The 17,787-nt window shown below is 39.0% G+C and overlaps 2 protein-coding genes across 5 annotated transcripts in view; both read right to left on the minus strand.

The window, feature by feature from the left end:
• Vegfd (vascular endothelial growth factor D) overlaps window positions 1-9,110 on the minus strand; it is a 36,431-nt gene extending 27,321 nt beyond the window's left edge. For all 3 annotated transcript variants that reach the window (XM_005074206.4, XM_013116390.3, XM_013116391.3), the window contains exon 1: window positions 8,259-9,110. In XM_005074206.4, coding sequence (XP_005074263.1) covers window positions 8,259-8,348 — 90 coding nt within the window. In that variant the 5' untranslated portion in view covers window positions 8,349-9,110. The remainder of the gene's footprint in view (window positions 1-8,258) is intronic.
• Window positions 9,111-9,330: 220 nt separating this feature from the next.
• The window catches only part of Pir (pirin), a 101,053-nt gene continuing 92,596 nt past the window's right edge, over window positions 9,331-17,787 (minus strand). For both annotated transcript variants that reach the window (XM_040744079.1, XM_040744078.1), the window contains exons 9-10: window positions 13,513-13,579; window positions 9,331-9,844 (exon numbers count right to left, since the gene is read on the minus strand). In XM_040744079.1, the coding sequence (XP_040600013.1) occupies window positions 9,732-9,844; window positions 13,513-13,579 (180 nt within the window). In that variant the 3' untranslated portion in view covers window positions 9,331-9,731. The remainder of the gene's footprint in view (window positions 9,845-13,512; window positions 13,580-17,787) is intronic.

The raw sequence follows: 17,787 nt of genomic DNA on the forward strand, positions 1-17,787 counted from the left end.
TGATGGTTTGAGATATAACAACTGAAGGAAGATGAGACTGCCCACTTGCTAATAATGACTCCTGAGGCTGTGGCTGTTCAGGTGGAAACTACCTTGGCTCTGATACCACATCTCTGAAAGCCAGAAACGTAGCCATCTGGAGATAGAATTAGGTTGCTCTTTGTTTTGGGTGCCTAATGATACTGGTGGCTCTTTTGCTTCTATGTTTAAGTGTATAAATCTGAAATCCTGAAAGCTTATACTGAAGGAACTACAGATGTAAGAAAACTGTATGTGTGTGCACGCAGGCAGGAATGGGTGTGCAGAGTTGTCTGGATATTTTGAGGCAGTGAAAGGGGGTTTGTTCAATTGGCCACATCTTCCAATTTGATGAGGACTGTTGATTTTTCTCATTAGCCAAGACATCTAGCATTTGGGGAGATGTCTGTATCTCCCTTTACATATGTCAAATCTGTGTTCTATTCAAATGCCTCTGCTCCTACTTGACATAGCTGTGCTACAGAAATGAGAAGAAAGATGGATGTGGGGTGGGCTTAGTGGCAAGATGGTCCCAGACCCTCTAAAACTGTGCTCAGAGAAAGCCTTATAGAGGCGATTCCTGAGCTATCTAATATTCTCTGTACCATTGATCTCAAAGATCAAGGACCCAATGCCCAAGAAACAACTTAAAACCTTTATTGTGATTAAGTGGAACTGCAAACAACCTCACTCTGCCTCTCCACAGCTGTTTTGGTGTTGGATCATGTGACCTACTTTGACATGTTGCAAGCAACAGCTTGAAGGGACTTCTGACTGACTGCACCTAGCTTCTCCACACCTCCCACCTCTGCAAGCACGTGCTCCTGCCAGCTCACTCATCAGTGGGAGGGTAGACACGTGAAGCCACTAAAATTTCTATGGGTTTGTAACAGCATGATTGTAGCAATAATTAGCTGCTATGACTCTATTTCAACCAAAATGCAGCATAATTAATGCCATGGGAAGACATTTGTGCAAAACATTATGGTTTCCAAGGTAGTTCTGCTTGCCTTGCCAAAATATTTATTTTGAAACATCTAGTTGTCCTACATCAACATTTACCCATCACCTTCTCTTTCTCACCAACATCCACAACACCGTGCCCCATGATTCCTAGCCTTCCTATAGCAATTTAGTTATAAATTAAGCACACAATTGCAAAGACTGCTTTAATGTTTTAACATCTCTGTCTCTATCTATCTATCTCTATCTCTCTCTCTATTTCCCTCCCTCTCTCCCTCCTTCCCTCCCTCCCTCTCTTTCTCTGTTCTCTTGAATTTAAAATACCAGTTAAATCAATGCCCTTGGCTCTTAAAATCTCTCCTCTCCCTCTTCTAAAATTATCACAGAGCCTTGCTTGGGAGGAATGGGTGCAGTACATGTGTTCCACATGTACATAAATATACAGTCAATACAAATTGGACTCTTAGGAGTTTTAAAAAATACACAAAATTAGGTGGGTGATAAAAGGGAGGGTGGATCTGGGAGGGACTCAGAGAGGGGTGAATATGGTTAAAACTCAGTGCATGAAGCTCTCAAAGAACTAATAAAAATGAAATAAAAGGTGATTCATTCAATCAAAACTATATTCTTCCTAGAGTTCCACTCACAGCAGACCAGAAAAAATATTTGTCATGCTACATTCTTTTTCTTGTAATTATTTTTATTTAAATGCTGATTTTTCGAAAAGCAATACTCACCTCTACCATGTCAATGTTATGGTTATTTAATAAGATCCAAAAAGTGGTGAAATAAACCTTGTTGAAATTATATTGTTACTTATAGTTTCAGGCATTATAATTATCCTTCCCACAAGCCAAAGTGAACTCCCTGGTGGTCGGTAAGACACGGAAATGACTAAGACATCTTTATTTTATAAAAAGCATCATTCCCACTCATGTGCTTGGCACATGGAAGACATTGCACAAATATTTACCGAACTGAATGTACAGATTTCCTTCTCCCAGGGAGAAAAGGCTCCCTGAACAACTGAAATAAGCTGTCTCTCTTCCTCATACCTTACCCTCAAGACCGACCATAGAGTTTCCCAATCTCTAATGGAGAGTTTCTATATAAAGTGTACATTATTTTGTGCATTAAAAGAGGAATAATGGAAACCGGAAACTTTTGTCTGCTTTCCTATCTCTTCCTGCTGTTTCAATATAATGTACTCTCCAGCATTGCTCTCAGGCAGGGAAATATTATACATAGCAAAAGTTGTGGGTGATAGTTATTAATAGTATTCATGAAATATTTCCAGCATCCCACCTTCTGAGGCCAAGGTAAGAGTGCACCTCCAGGTTCTTTGCTCTTTGCACCTAAATGGGACAGTGGATTCATGATTTGTGCTAGTTCTAGGTCAGAGCATGCAATGGTCACAGTGATCTAGAACATTCTAGATGTGTGTGCTCATCTAACTCCATACTGATAATGAGTTCACTGTGGATGAATGAAGATGGTTGTGTAGTATGAGCAGCAAATAAATTTGTACTGTTTACAAACCATCGAGATTTTGAGGGTGGCTGTAATTACAGCATACCCTCACCCTGTCTCACTAAGAAAGTATCTGACCAGAGTATTTTTGTCATAATTTGCCACACCTTTACAAATCACCCAAGAGGAAAACATAGGTAGGCCTCCTAAGGCTTTCGGAGATAAAGAAAGAGAGGGGGTGCCTACATTGTGCAACGAGACACTGTGTGTTGCTCTGTGCAACTTTCTGTGACTGTCAGGCTGAAACAATGGGCTAAAGTGACTTCATTCTCTCCTGTGGGTTCTAGAAGTGAGCACCCTATTGGATGGCCTCAGGCTAGAAGGACACTTTGGGATTCTTTGACACATTCACATCTTACCCATATCCACAGTAAAATATCACAGGGTAAATACACTGCCTTAAAGGATGTTTTTGAATTTTATAAAACTTATGAGATCAGACAAGCCATGGGGATGACAGATGTCAGAGGATGTCAGGTTCCTCCAAGGCTAGCTCATCAACCAGCCAATGAACACTGCTTTCAGCATCTACTGTGTGACAGGCTTTGCAAAGTGGTGGTTGGGACACTGCCATAAACAAAATGACAGAACACTCCTTTGTTGAAGAGCTCTCATCCTAATGGTGAGGGTGTAATAAACCAGGACAAACAGACCACAAATGTCAGGTACAGGTGGATGTCATTAATAAAATAAGTAAAATAGTATAACACAGAATATGATATGTAAACTGTGACCCAGGAGACACATCTAGTGTGCAGCCTGTTTCTGAACAGTCTGTGAATTAAGCATGAGCTTTTGCATTCTAAGTGGTTGTAATCAATGAAATTAAGGTTTCCTGGTGCATAAAATTTACATAAAATTAAAATTGTAGTGTCTCTACAATTTTATTGGCCCTCACCCCCACTTGCATGATCTGCCTGACTATTTTTCCAATTGAGACAGCTGCACTTCTGATCTCTGCTCAACTTCCAGTGGCCACTCTAGTTCTCTGGCTCATCCTCAGAATATCCAAGCTACTTGTGATCTAGTCACTACCCTGAGCCTCTTCCTCCTTCACTTCTTCCAGTACTATGCACAGATATAAGGGAATTGGAAGAATCTGTTCCTTTGTCTCAATCATTCTGTGTCCCCTCCTTAATTTGAGTGCTTTTCATTATTATTGTCCCTGACTTGTTGCAGATTTGCATATTGTCCTATTCCACCAAGCACAATCAAAATATGCATTCCAGGAGAGCTGAAATATTTCTTTATTTCTTGCTGCATTCACAGATCTTAGACACAGTAGATAACAAATGCCTGCTAAAAATTAATGAATTATCAAATGTTGGGAAGTTGCAATGAGAGGTGCAGAAGAGCCTTTATGGGTTAGGACATCTCAAACAGCCAAGGTTTTCAGGATGCTGAAGATGTCTCAGGATGACTTTGATCTATAATGCTCTAGTATTTTAGTAAGACTATAAGAACAAGAAGTGAGAGAGACATAAGTGGATTTGCCACCATAAAAACAAGCTGAGCAGAAATGCTCCATTTTAGCAGTCTCCTTTCATCCCAATTCATTCCCAAGTATGCTGAACTCCCACCTTCTGCTCATCTCACATGATGAAATGAGTTCTCTTGGATGGAGAGATGGCTCAGTGGTTAGGAGTATTTGTTGATGTTTCAAAGAAAAGTTTGCATTACCCAAGTTAGGTGGTTAACAACTGCTGATGACTCTAGATCTAGATATAGTGCTCTCCTCTGGCCTCTGCAGGTACTCACACTCATATGCACATACACCCACACAAATAACCTTAAAATAAAACAAGTTCCTAAGAAAAAGGAATTTGGCCTAGATATTGCTCAGAAACAATTTTACTGTCCTTTATATCTCCATTTCTCTACTGCCTTTGTCCAACTGTGGGAATACTTGTGTCTGAGAGCTCCAGATCCTTTTACAGAGAGTTCTTTATGGAATACTTTGTATATACAAATACCTTGTTTTTATTTCACAAGTTATCTTTGTGACATGTTTGTGGCAACATTTTATTCACAGGTGTTAAGTCAGGATTTTTCAATTAAAAGTGAGTCATACAAGGAAGTATTATACACAGATGTAAGAAGAGAGAGTTCCATTGTATCTTGGGCACACAATATGCTAGTAATATAAAAGACACAACTGAATTCATAGTGAGACAGAAAAATCAGACATGAGTTCACTGGATCATCTAATTAACAACAAAGCCAGGAGACTCCTGTGTATAACTTTGTGCACGAGAATGGGGCAGGTAGGAGGAATGGGTTTGCTTTCTGCAATTTAAGATGGAAGATGAGCATCAGCCTTTTCCATGTAAGTTACCTCCTAGACAACTTCAAGAGAACTCAAATGGCATGAAGGCAATGAAGTCTTGTGAGCCATGTGGATTTGAGACTTATTCTAATCCTATATAGCACTGAATAACTCCATCAGCTAGTGATGCCCTTCTTCTGTAGATATTACAAGCACAGTGACTAAAATGATAGTATAGAGTAAAGCTGAAGAAGAGACTCTTCAAAGAGTTTTGAAAGCTACCATGACCTAGAATTGTTTGTCTTTTACTATACTGACAGGTCTTCATAGCACCAGGAAGAGATGTATACAGAAGCTAATTTCATCTAATATCTTATAATGACTCCCAACATATCTGATGACAACAATTATTTGTTAGATCAGCCGGAAATCATGCTGTCTAAAAGGCCATGGTGAATGGCAACAGCATAAGGCTGTTGGTAATAATTACTAAGTGTCTAGAGGATAGACTATTGTGATTAGATATATAACGTAGACTATTGTGAAGTGCATACCTTGAGAAACTATCTCTGCTCATCTCAAGTATATAAAAAGCTTGAGAAACTTGAAAATAAATCCGACACCTAGTTATTTTATCCTTTAAATTAGAAACAAGCTTGTTTTACATGTCAATCCCAGTTCCCTCTCCCTCTCCTCCTCCCCTGTCCCCCACTGGCCCCCTATCCCATTCCCTTTCTGCTCACCAGGGAGGTGAGACCTTTCATGGAATCATCAAAGTCTGTCAAATCATTTGGAGTAGGGCCTAGACCCTCCCCTGTGTGACTAGGCTGAGAAAGTATTCCTGTATGTGGAATGGGCTCCCAAAGTCCATTTGTATACTAATCACCTAGTTTTTAATTAATTTTTTAAAAGTTTATTTCTGTGTATGGGTACTTATTTCTGAATGCATGTATGTTCACCACATGTGTGCCTGGCATGCATGAGGTCAGAAGACATCGGATCCCCTGGAACTGGTGTTATGGATGGTTGTGAGCCACTGGGAACTGATCCAGGGGTCTTTTGTAAAAGCAAGAAGTGCTCTTAACCACTGAGCCATCTCCCCACATCTTTGTTTGTAAAGAAAATGTTAATATTTCTGAAAAGATTTTCCTCAGCTCATATGTCCCAAGCATAAGCTGCAACTAGGAAAATCAGGATGTCTTTCATTCAAATGGCATTAAGCAAATTTCATGCAAATAGCATTGTTCTAGGGGGTAGTAGCCATTTCCATGCTTATAGTTGAAAAAATGTTCACAGATTCATAGATGTTTACCATAGTCAGTGCCTAAACTGAAAAAAAAATTTAAAAAGCAGGACAATTCTCTAAGCTAAGAGGTAAAGTTCAGATCAGGGGCGGGGGAGGGGACACCCTGGAAATAGATTTGGCATCAGAGCCAATTTGGAAGATATGTGGTCAGAAAAGGGAAAGTGGAGAAAAGCATGTTCTCAAACACAAAATACTGAGGAGGGCCATGACAATTTTGTATAACAAGTGACATATACTTATATCTAAATAAAAAACTAATCAAGTACCAGTGTCCTAAACCATTACTCCCCTGAATATGATTATATGCTGAGTTTCAATTGAAACAAGAAAACACAAATGTTCAGAAATAGATTTCTAGCCAGGGCAGTGGTGGTGCATGCCTTTAAACCCAGCACTGGGGAGGCAGTGGAAGGTGGATCTCAGAGTTCAAGGCCACCCTGGGCTACAGAGTGAGTTCCAGGACAGCCATAGCAGTTACATAGAGAAACACTGTCTCGAAAAACAATAACAAAAATACATTTGATTTTGTTTGCTTTTAAATAGATGGAGAGGTGGAAGAGAATACATAAACCAAAATGATGTATGTCATTATGTTTCACCATCCAGTCGTGTGGATCTCCAAACTTCTATTTAACTACAGCCAGCACTTTCCTTCATACAAGAAACAATCTAATTTAGGTGGGAGCTGGGTCACTGCATGTAGCTTCCTTGTTCAAAGGGAAAGTAGGATATGTAAGAGAAACATTGAGAGGAATGTTAGTAAACACAGCCTGCACATCTGCCATCTGTTAGAGCATGTTTTCTGTCACATAAAAATTCAGTCACTTTCTTCCATTGCCCATTCAAGAAATTTAAATGGGAGAAATAAATTCAAAACAGATAAAACTTCACTGTGCTCAGGACACCAAGAGGGTTCTAGTAGCTGTGTCTATAAAAGAGTAAATTCCAAACATTGAAAATTTCACTGGGGAATAGGGTGAAGACTAGTGTTAAGTAGAATGCTGTTGCATTGTGCTAGGATAGGAAGGTTTCTTGCCTATCAGCCTGAACCTTTCAAGCTTTGCAAGTCCCAAAAGTACGTGGCAGAAAGGACAGTCCTCAGCTGTACCTGACTGCCACCAGCCTTGATGTTGGCTCTCCATCTCAGGCTGCAGGTGAAAGGAAATTCACTTTTGAGTATAGGTAGCAGGGTGAAAACTGTGAACAGATTCCCAGTGCCAGCAGCTCTTTAGTCTTGTCCTAGGAAACTTGGGTGCAGGTTTATTACCTGTTTATGGACTACATGTGTGTGGTGCTTCCCCTGTAAACTAGTCCACATCCTTAGGAACTAATTTTCCCCTCCGGGGGGCGATATACCCCCTATTGAAAATTTGTGCTACAAAACTCAAGCTCACATCTGATTTCTGTCTGATCATAGCCAGAACTTTCTAAATCAGTTATGATTTAGTAGCACTCCAGTCAAAACGATTACATCTGCGTCCTTTTCAAAACTAAAAAAGGCTTTTAAAAATACCAAAAATTGAGTGACAATGTTCTTCTGGCTGTCAGTGGCACCCTAGGTCATCCTTTTTACACTGTTCTCAATTCCTTGGGCTGCCCTGATGCTTGCTCATAGAACCAAAGATTTGCCAACTGCTTAATTTTATACACATTTCCAAAAGGAGAGGCACAAAAACAAAACAGACTCTAAGAAGACTCCTTTTCCTGGATGGTAGCGATTGGTAATTTGCAGAACGAGACAGAAAACATCCATGAAAAGCACTGTGATTTTCAATTTACAGAAGAAATTACTCAACCTTGCTGCCCACAACCAACCTAAAAACCACTGGCCCACAAAGCTGTGTGTGTCCTAAAGACAAATCACAGCTTCATCGGAAAAATCACTGTGCCATCAACAGGCACAACTGGGAGCAAACGTTCCCATGCCAAAAGTTTCCAGAATGCTTGTGTTCTATTCCCATTCCAAATACACACAATACATAAAAAACAATCATACAAATTTTCATACTCTCATGGCAAGAAAATTATTAAGCCCAGGAAATACAGCAGTCACTAATTCACACAGGCTAAGAGTAGGCTGGGCTTTGATATTGCTTCAACAACAGTGAGGGCAAAGGACTTTTTTTCTGCGAAAACCAATAAAAAGGAACATTATGAAAAATCGAGCTCACCTACCTTCACTGGTCCATGTTCACTATTGAAGCCCTGCACCAGGTATACGTAGGCCATCATGAGAACATTCACCACTGCCCACTCTCTATACATTTTTGAATACTTTAAATGTCCACTGATGACTAAGCAGCTCACACCAAGCAGCTACTGAAAAGTGTTGCAAAAGGCATTCTCCGGAAGCAAAGTTCGAAACCCCAAAACTTTACATGGAAAATCACATGATCACTTGTAATCAAAATCCAATGAAATGAGTTGAGTTAGTCAAGGGACACCCCCTGCCACACACAATTTTCGTATGGGAGAAAGATGAAAAAAATGTAAAGTTCCTGCTGCCAAAACTAATCAGGAAGTGGCCATGTCTTCCACTTTAAGCTAGAAATCACTCTACAGTCATTTCGTGACCAAAAAGTTGAAAGAAAACAATCCCCACTCTATGTCCTAGGTTCTAGCTGCTTTATAAGGAGATGGTGTGACCACCGGCACTTGCAGTTACAGCAGGCTGGAACCTAACTATGGAGTAAAACGTTTTCACAATCTTGAAGGAAGCATGCAGGAGCATGTGTCTGAAATCTGACACAGACTTTGGCAGAAAATTACGGGGAAGTCTTGGCTGGAATCCCGCTGAGTCCCTAGCAATAGCAAAGCAGTTTTAAAAACTGTCTCACATGGTCAGGGCTGCTGGGTTTTTAAAAGCAGATAACCTGTAACATGAAACCCAGAACACAGTTCTGGTTGCTGGGACAGCATCAGAATTGCAGTAGGGCAGTTGAAGATGCTCAGATAGCTGCTGCCAGTGACACAGAAAGCAATTAAAAATGATCTAAGAAAACCCCAAAGGGAGTGGGTGGGGGTGTCAGTGGGGGGCATGGGAGGATGGGAGAGCGAGGGAGTGGGGGAATTGATATGTTAAGTAAGATTATTTCCAAAATAAAAAGAAAACCCCAAAGGGCAGAGAATAAAAGGGCATCTTCTCATATATAAAAAGCACATGTACATAAGCAATTATTTTAATAGGAGCTTAATAATTTCCACCGAAATGAAGAACATTGATTTTTCAAAGAAGCAACAATTAGAATTATTTGCATATATTCCTACCACTTTTTATTGTTTATACTTTTCCTTTTTAAAATAGTTAAATCTGTTCTTTCACAATTTCATACATGTACATAATGCATTCTGATGACTCACTACAAATCCATATTTTCGTATTAATGTGGAATTCTTTTTTTTTATTTTTGGGTTTTCAAGATAGGATTTCTCTGTGTAGCTCTGGCTATACTGGAACTCAACAGTGGACCAGGCTGACCTTGAACTCAAAGATCTGACTGTCTCTGCCTCCTAACAGCTGGAATTAAAGCGTGTGCCACCACCACTATGCTTAATGTAAAATTCTTTAGAAGAACCAGCTAAGCCAGCTTTGGAAATTGAATATACTGAATGGTCAGTCCATCCAAATGGCAGAATTTCAGCTCTTCATTAGTTTCCAATCTTTGACTTCCAGGTTTTGGCCCCCTCGAAACCATTTTTTGCATTCCTGAAATCAAGAATGGCCTCAGAAATTTCTTCATTGGTATTCATCACAAAGGGACCTAGGGGAGAAAGAGACATTTACAAAGTGCTGGGTGATATATATAACATTTTCTTCTATCACTGGAAGTGGTATGTATTACTATAGCTCCTCATTTGAAACAAACTCTAGGCCTATCTGGACAACAATAGTCTCTTTTCACAGCATTCAATCCTACAGGACTATGATTTGAGTTTTGTGGCTAGGACATTATAATTATAAGTTATCATACAGACCAAACTTAGACAAACACGATTAGGTCTCACTGTTCACTGCAGGTTCCTTGCTAGTGACGACAATCCCTTTATTCACAACATTCATTGCAGTTGTTATTCGTACAACAGGACCTGAACCAACCTGGTATTATGAATCAGCTAGATCCTAGCATAGTTTTGGTGTCTGTCTAAGCAGTGGGTGGGGCTGTGCACTTCTGGGGTGGTTCTAAGGCTGTTTCGAAAACTAGTAGCATTTCCTTGACAACAAACGGGGTTTAATTGCTTTTGAACAGCTTGTACATTAACAGTTCTTTTGCAGTTCCCCAGTAGATACCTCCATGTACTCTACAGCAACCACAGAGAAGGTCAGGTTTTGAAGTTTAACTAGTTTCTCCTTCCTGTCACAATTCACTATTATGTGCTTGCAATGAAAGGTATTTTTATCTTCCTGTAAACTTTTCTGTTTATGCTTCTATTGATTTTTCTTTCATTTTGATCATAATTTCTTATTCACCCACCACCCTGAAAGATACATCATGCTAGTGTGACCATCCTCTTGCCAAGGACTACCAGCACCACATCTTTAATAAATTTTACTAGTAAATTTCATGTCAAGGAGAGCCTTTTAAAAATTATTTATTAGGGCCAACTGATTTTTTTATTCAGCAAGGGGCCAGGGAATGTACACTTTAGATTTTATGGGTCAAAGAGATCAAATACTGGGTCAAAGACAGACTTGATATACAATGATTTTCCTATGGTTTCCCCAAGCAAGCCCCACCACTCATACACCTCATCTCCTTTTCTGTAGTACATTTCTATACTCTATTTTCGAAACCATCCCATGTCTATCAGTTTTATAAACTGTCCTTGGGTTACCAAAGACATTATGGGCAAAGGGGGATGCCTTGAGTGAATGTGTATTATTGACAAGGACCCATGTCTCCAACTCATGGAAACTGGAAGAACCTTCCTTAAGTCAGGCTCAGGAAATTGGCAAGTCTTCCTCTGGTTTGTGTGAGGACCCAGCAGTGTATGCAAAAATTGACAACCAGAGCTTCCTCATCCTGGTTGACCTGAGACTGCTCCCCTACAGAGGCCTCCCAGGGGTGAGCTGACACCTCCTCTGTGCTGTACATAATTACCTTGCTGAAGTTCTGGGTTAGTAGATCTCCATCAGATCAGTACAGGTCACCCAGTTCCCACATTCTGCATGTGATCTATCTTTTCATCATTCCCTTGTCACCCAGGTCAGGTTTTCAGGGTGTTTTGAAGATTAAACAAATTAACAACTTGAAAAACACTCAGACCAATACTTAGTAAATAGTAAATGCTATGAAAATATATGTTAAGAAAATGAAATAGCTGCATTTTCCTCATTTGTAGGAAGGACGTAACTCCACCAGAGTTAATGTTGTTTTCTAATCCAACATGCTGTGACATCTTTCCCTAATGTCATCATTAAGAACACTCAAAGACAAGAGGAGAGGGTCGTTAATAATTTACAAAAACACAACCAGTCCCCAAATACTCTCAAATACTCTGCCTTTGAACAAGAAAAGCTAAAAAACTTTTAAAAATGTAAACTAACCAAACCAAACAAAATGCTTTGTCTCTCAGTAACTGACAGTTCAAGAGGCATATATCTATTTTGTCTGATTAATGTGGGTTTGTGTTTATAAGCAGACCCAGTGTCTCCTCTCCGAGGTACGGAAAGAGGATTTATGAACACTGTGCTTAGCATTTTGCTTGCCATCTTCATTCAAATGGGCTCTTGTTTCTCATTGCTTCTATGGAGGAAAGAGCCTAACATAAAGGGTTTTCATCCCAAAACTCTTTTCCTACGCAAATTCCAGTCTATGACTCAATGATGACACTACTCCATTTGTTTGTAGCTTTCTTTGCCAAAGAACAATTTTATTGAGTCACGACTAAAGGAAGAAGGGATTAGGAACTTTGGGAGTGAAATTTTGAAGTGTGCAAAATTAACGTGAGATGTCGCAATCTAGGGGCATATGATTTAATATTCCCCCCTAAATTACTGCTAGAACAAAAATTGATATTTTCTAAATATTCAGTGTTATTTAAATTTATGACTAGCTGGGGATTATATGAGATCATTGTGTATGCCTGGGAATTCATGCCAAGTAATGGAATACAAAGAGGTCTTAAATCATGTCTAATTTAATAATTAGTGAATTCCATAGTATGTTTTTTCAGACAAAGGTATAAATAACAAGTTGGTTGGATTCTAGGTGATTTTAGGTGTTTCTCATTTAATCAAATGTCAATGGCACAAGGACATCAAGATCCAAAGTGATTGTGTACCTATGCCAGCATTTTCTTCCTTCAACTACAGTACTACCTCTAATATACAATAATTATTTATTTTCCTTTAAAAATTAGTTATATTTTTAAGTGTGTGTGTATGCGCGCATGCACACGAGCATGCATGTGCAGATGCCCAAGGAGGCCAGAAGAGGACATTAGATTTTCTGGAGCTGGGAGCTAAGTTTGAGTCCTCTGCAAGTGCAGCATGTATCGCTGAGCCATCTTTCCAGCCCCCCTTTATTCGTTTTTTAGTTAAATGAAGAAAGGTTTAAACTACTAAAGACATTTTCAGAGAAGTACTATTCCTAAGAGTCTCATATTTTTCACTAAAAATATAATTGATTACAAGGACGGTGTTGGCTATGATTTGAATATTGATTTCCCTCTCCACAACTCATATTGAAATTTGATTGTCCTTGAGCAGTATTGGGAAGTGGGATCATTAAAGGGCAATTAGGTCATGAAGATGAGGTAATAGCTTTTCCAGTGGGTGAGTTCTCTTGTAATTTTTTTGGTGCCGGGAGAAACTGGCTTAATTATCACAGCAACAGATTTTCATGAAGTATATCCACCCCTCAAGTTTTGTCTCTCCAGAATATACCCATTTGCCTTTATACTTTCTGCTAAGAGTTAAAACATCATGAGGCCTTTCACACAGACACACACACACACACAGACACACACACACACACACACACACCTTGTTGTATTTCCAACCCTCCAGCGATGTCTGCCAAAATAAATTCCCTTTCTTTATAAGTTACTCAGTCTCATGTATTCTGTTATAGCAACATAAAACAGTAATTAAACCACTGTTATGTTTACTAAATGATATTCAAGTTCCTAGTGGACAAAGAAGTCCTTTTCCCTTCAAGTTGAAATCCCTTATGACAAAATCAAAAACAGTTTTCATTCTTCCAACAGATCTAAGATCAATGTATTACACATCATAGGTATTTAGAAAATGTCTCCTTTCAAAAAAGAGATGAATGTAGACATAAACACGATGTACATATTTACTTCTGACAATGGGGAAATGAAACTCACTCTGACTTCCTGATAATACTACACAAACACACACACATACAAACATGTCTAAGGAAAAGAATGTCAGCCAGGAAAACCATCATCATTTTGGACTTACCATGTTGGACAACTGGTTCTCTTAATGGCTCCCCAGCAATTAAGACAAAATGGCTTATTTGGGGGTCCTAAAGTAATGAAAGAAAGCATCATACAGTGAACATATTTAGTTTTGAATGTCAAATGGGACACAAGTTATAGTTAACAGAGAAGTTAATTGGATGGTGCTACAGAAATATTTCCTCTGTAGTCCTTGATATTGGAATATCTATTCCTTAGGATGGTTAACATCCTAGCAACTAGAATTCAGCATTAAGTTCAGGCTACCAATGTATTAACATCTGCAAACTAAAGAAGGAAAATTGTAAATTAATGTCCTCTTTGTGTTTGGGTACGTATGTATGGGTATGCAGGACCACATGTGTGTGTATGTGTGTGGAGGCCAGAGATCTTTGTCAAGTGTCTTCCTCAATAACTCTCCACCTTATTTTTGGAAACAGAGTCCTTAATTGAAATCAGAGCTCACCCCTTGCCTAGACTGCCAGCACAGTCCAGGGATCTACCTGTTTTGGCTTACCTCCCGCAGAGAGCTACAGATGTGTGCTATCACACCTAATCTTTTACACGGGTGCTTGGGAAACCACAATCAGGTTGTCATTGTTGTGAATAAGGCAATTCACTCATTGAGCCATCTCCTCAGTTCCAAAGTTATGATCTTCCTTAACAGAAACACTTTCACAACAGACTGTCTTAACGAACTAGCAGCTTTCTCATTAACAAAACCATCTTTTAAAAATTGTATTACCTTTCCTTTTGATTTTAAAAACAATATATTTTGGTCATCTTGTGTTGGCCAACTAATCCTGAGCATTGGAGCCTGGCCTAGAGTGTGGTTGAAATACCCAGTATCACTTCATTGAAGAAAACTGATTTTTCCCCTCTTTCAGTAGCTATCAACTGCAAGTAGGTTCTTGGTTAGTAGTGAGACTTTGTGTCCAATTTCTCCTTCCCATGCTGGGATCTGTCCAGTTAAAACATGTGCAGATTATGTGAGTGCTGTCACAGCCTCTGTGAGTTCATATGCATATCAGTCCTATTGTGTCTGGAAAATACTGTTATCTTGAAGTCCTTCACCAAATCAGGCTCTTACTAGCTTTCCAACTCTTCTGCAACAATATGCTTACATACTTTTAATTAATTTATTAATTAATTAATTGTATAGCTGTTTTACCTACATGTATATCTGTGTCACATGTGTGTCTAGAGCTCAAGGAGGCTAGAAGAGGGTGTCAGATACCCCAGGACTGCTTACAGACAGTTGGGTGCTACAATGTGGGTGCTGGGAATCTAATCTGATTCCCTTTGAAGAGTAGTCAGTGCTCTTAACTGCTGAGGCCAACCAACAATATAATTTTTAAATGGAAATAGTACTTATACAAATCAAAATGCAAGACTTTACTGCCTTGGCATTTATTAAAGTAATATGGAATGTGCCTGAGCACATTTAAAATAAAATAAATATAAATATATAAATATAAAATGTATATGTGTATATATGAATACAATGTTTGGAGAATTGTTTTTATCATCAATGGAGTTTTGGTTTAAAATCATATGATCATTCCATTATAAAAAATTGAATATTTTTGAAATAACTGCCATGCTATGTTCCTGCAATGATAATGGTAGTAAGTAGTGAATGGCAGTCTGCGGTATTGGTAGGTTCCAGATTGTCCTCATTCTGCTCCATGCCATTCCCAGTTCTTCCTGATTCCTAACCCTTATAAGCAAAGTATCCCGAGACCTACTTTCAAACTGCTGGCTACAGAACTCCAGTCTTCTCAATCAGCTTCCCCTTTGTGGCCTCATTTTAGATATGCTTAACTTTCTAGACTTACTGGATTAGTGGCTTCTCTGGTTTCATAAATTTCTGTTTTTATGCCCTCAGTTTCCTAGCACCTCCTACTTGCCAACCCTCCCTCTTGGAAGGAGCTTTCTTGTGAGGGCCACATGGACAGGCATCCTGAGCTAGCCCAGCAAAGAGGCTGCACACAGGAGAACTGTATCCATAAACAACAGCTCCAGTCAAGCCCAGCCTCCAGCCTGTTGGCCACATGGGACACCCTGGAGAAGCCATCATCCATGATGATCAGAAACTGGAAATTTATTTTAATACACTAGTTACTAAAGTGGTTTCTCACCAATAGATAATTGAGCCTTGCATATTTTTTTCTTGAGTTTTCTCTCAGGCCTATCTAAAAACCAAATTACTATATATTATAAAACTAAATTTTCTAAAACTTCACTCATATTCTAACAATATAGCATTTTTCTAAATATGCAATACTATCTTAAATTATACCAAATATTTATACATTTCTACTAATGCAGAGCTCTAGTATCTTATATCAAATATTTATGTACTTCTACTAATGTTAAGTTCTTGAACTTGAGATCATTCCAATGCCTAGTCTCAGAAGATTTACCATGGGATTCAACAAAATTAATAATTGACCCTTTCTTCTTCTGTAAATTTAATAAATAAAACCTGCAATATTTGAGAGGTCTGAAATGTGTTTCTCCTTTTGGCTTCAATTAAAAAATTAATAACTAGGCAATGGGGGTGCATGCCTTTAATTCCTTTGAAGGCAGAGGCAGGTGGATCTCTGTGAGTTTGAGGCCAGAGTAGTCTACAGAGTGAGATCTAGGACAGCCAGGGATACGCAGAGAAACCCTGTTTAGAAAAACCCAATAATGATAATAATAATAATAATTTTTAAAAAGTAAATTAAGTAAGAATGCATGATAGAATGGGTTCTTCAAAAGTTTTCTTTCCTTTTATTTTATTTTTAAATTTAAGTTAGAAACAAGCTTGTTTCACATGTCAATCCCAGCTCCCTCTCCCTCCCCTCCTCCCACAAGTCCCCCTATCCCCTCCCTCCCTTTTTTCAGTGTGATATTTAAATGGCTAAGACCTCAATACTAACAACTCATTATCACAAAGGTTTTATTCTCTGAGGGGTTTGGAGAAAAAGAGACACGGGAAAGAGAATACTACAACAGTATTTTGCTTTGTTTCTATTCGCCATGACGGAGGTGACAAACTTGAGCGGAGGGTCATGAAGTGGAAGAGAAAGGGTTAATGAGCAGAGAAGAAAGACTGGCCTGTATGTCTTGTACACTCTGACAGCTCAGAATGGAAGTTTCCTAATCAGAAGAGAGGTCTCTGGAGAGTAGTAAACATGCCCTGTTTCCACACTGTGGAATGAGAAAGTGCTAAAAGCAAAAGCTTTGCTTTTATATCACTCAAATAAGAGGATGACTTTCCAATTATTATTTGGACAGCCAGATAAAAGAACACGTGCATTTTCTCTAAAACAAGAAGTTATGAACCTTTTAGGTGTTAAAGAGAAGATTCCCATCATTGTAAAACCCTGGCGGTTTCTGCTCCAAACTTCTTTTCGTGACTTTCCTACAGATTTACCATCTGGGTGGCCCTTTCTTTAATCTAAGACAGATCTATTTTCTGCCTCTTGCTTTTAAAAAATTCTTACGTTGTTTATGTATTGTGTGCATGGGGGATGCATGCATAGTGTGGTATGTATGTCGAGAACAAAGCACAAAATCTTTTCTTTCTTTTTATATTTTTTGAGCCACGACAACAAAAAATTCAATGTAATTCTGTTTCAGAGGCCAGAAGGTACACCTATATCTCACCACATTGCTTATTGCAGACACGGGGATACACCCTCTACAAAGGGCATTCTGACATTATTTATTTATTTTTACTGAGCTATACATTTTTCCCCACTCCCCTTCCCTCCTCCCTTCTTCCCTTCCACCCTTTCCTCTGCCCCCCATGCTCCCAATTTACTCAGGAGAGTTTGTCTTTTTCCCTTCTCTAGGCAGATCCATGCATGTCTCCCATAACTCTTTCTTACCTAGGCTCTCTGGGGTTGTGACCTGTATGCTGGTGTCCTTTGCCTTATGTCTAATATCCACCTATGAGTGAGTACATATTATATTTGTCTTTCTGGGTCTGGATTACCTTACTTAGGAGAGCCTTTTCTAGTTCTGTCCATTTGCCTGCAAATTTCAAGATGACATTTTTTTGTTTGTGGTTTTTGTTGTTTTTTTTCCACTGAAAAGTACTCCATTGTGTAAATGTATCATATTTTCCTTATCCATTCTCTGGTTGAGAGGCATCTAGGTTGTTCCCAAGTTCTGGCTATTACAAATAACAAAGCACACAGTCTGATAGTTGGTTCTCTTCCTTCACTGGGTATTGAACTCAGGTTAGCAGGCTTGGCAGTAAGAACCTTTCCCACTGACACCC

The sequence above is a fragment of the Mesocricetus auratus genome, unplaced genomic scaffold, assembly GCF_017639785.1.
Source record: "Mesocricetus auratus isolate SY011 unplaced genomic scaffold, BCM_Maur_2.0 Super-Scaffold_100003, whole genome shotgun sequence".
Classification (NCBI taxonomy): domain Eukaryota; kingdom Metazoa; phylum Chordata; class Mammalia; order Rodentia; family Cricetidae; genus Mesocricetus; species Mesocricetus auratus.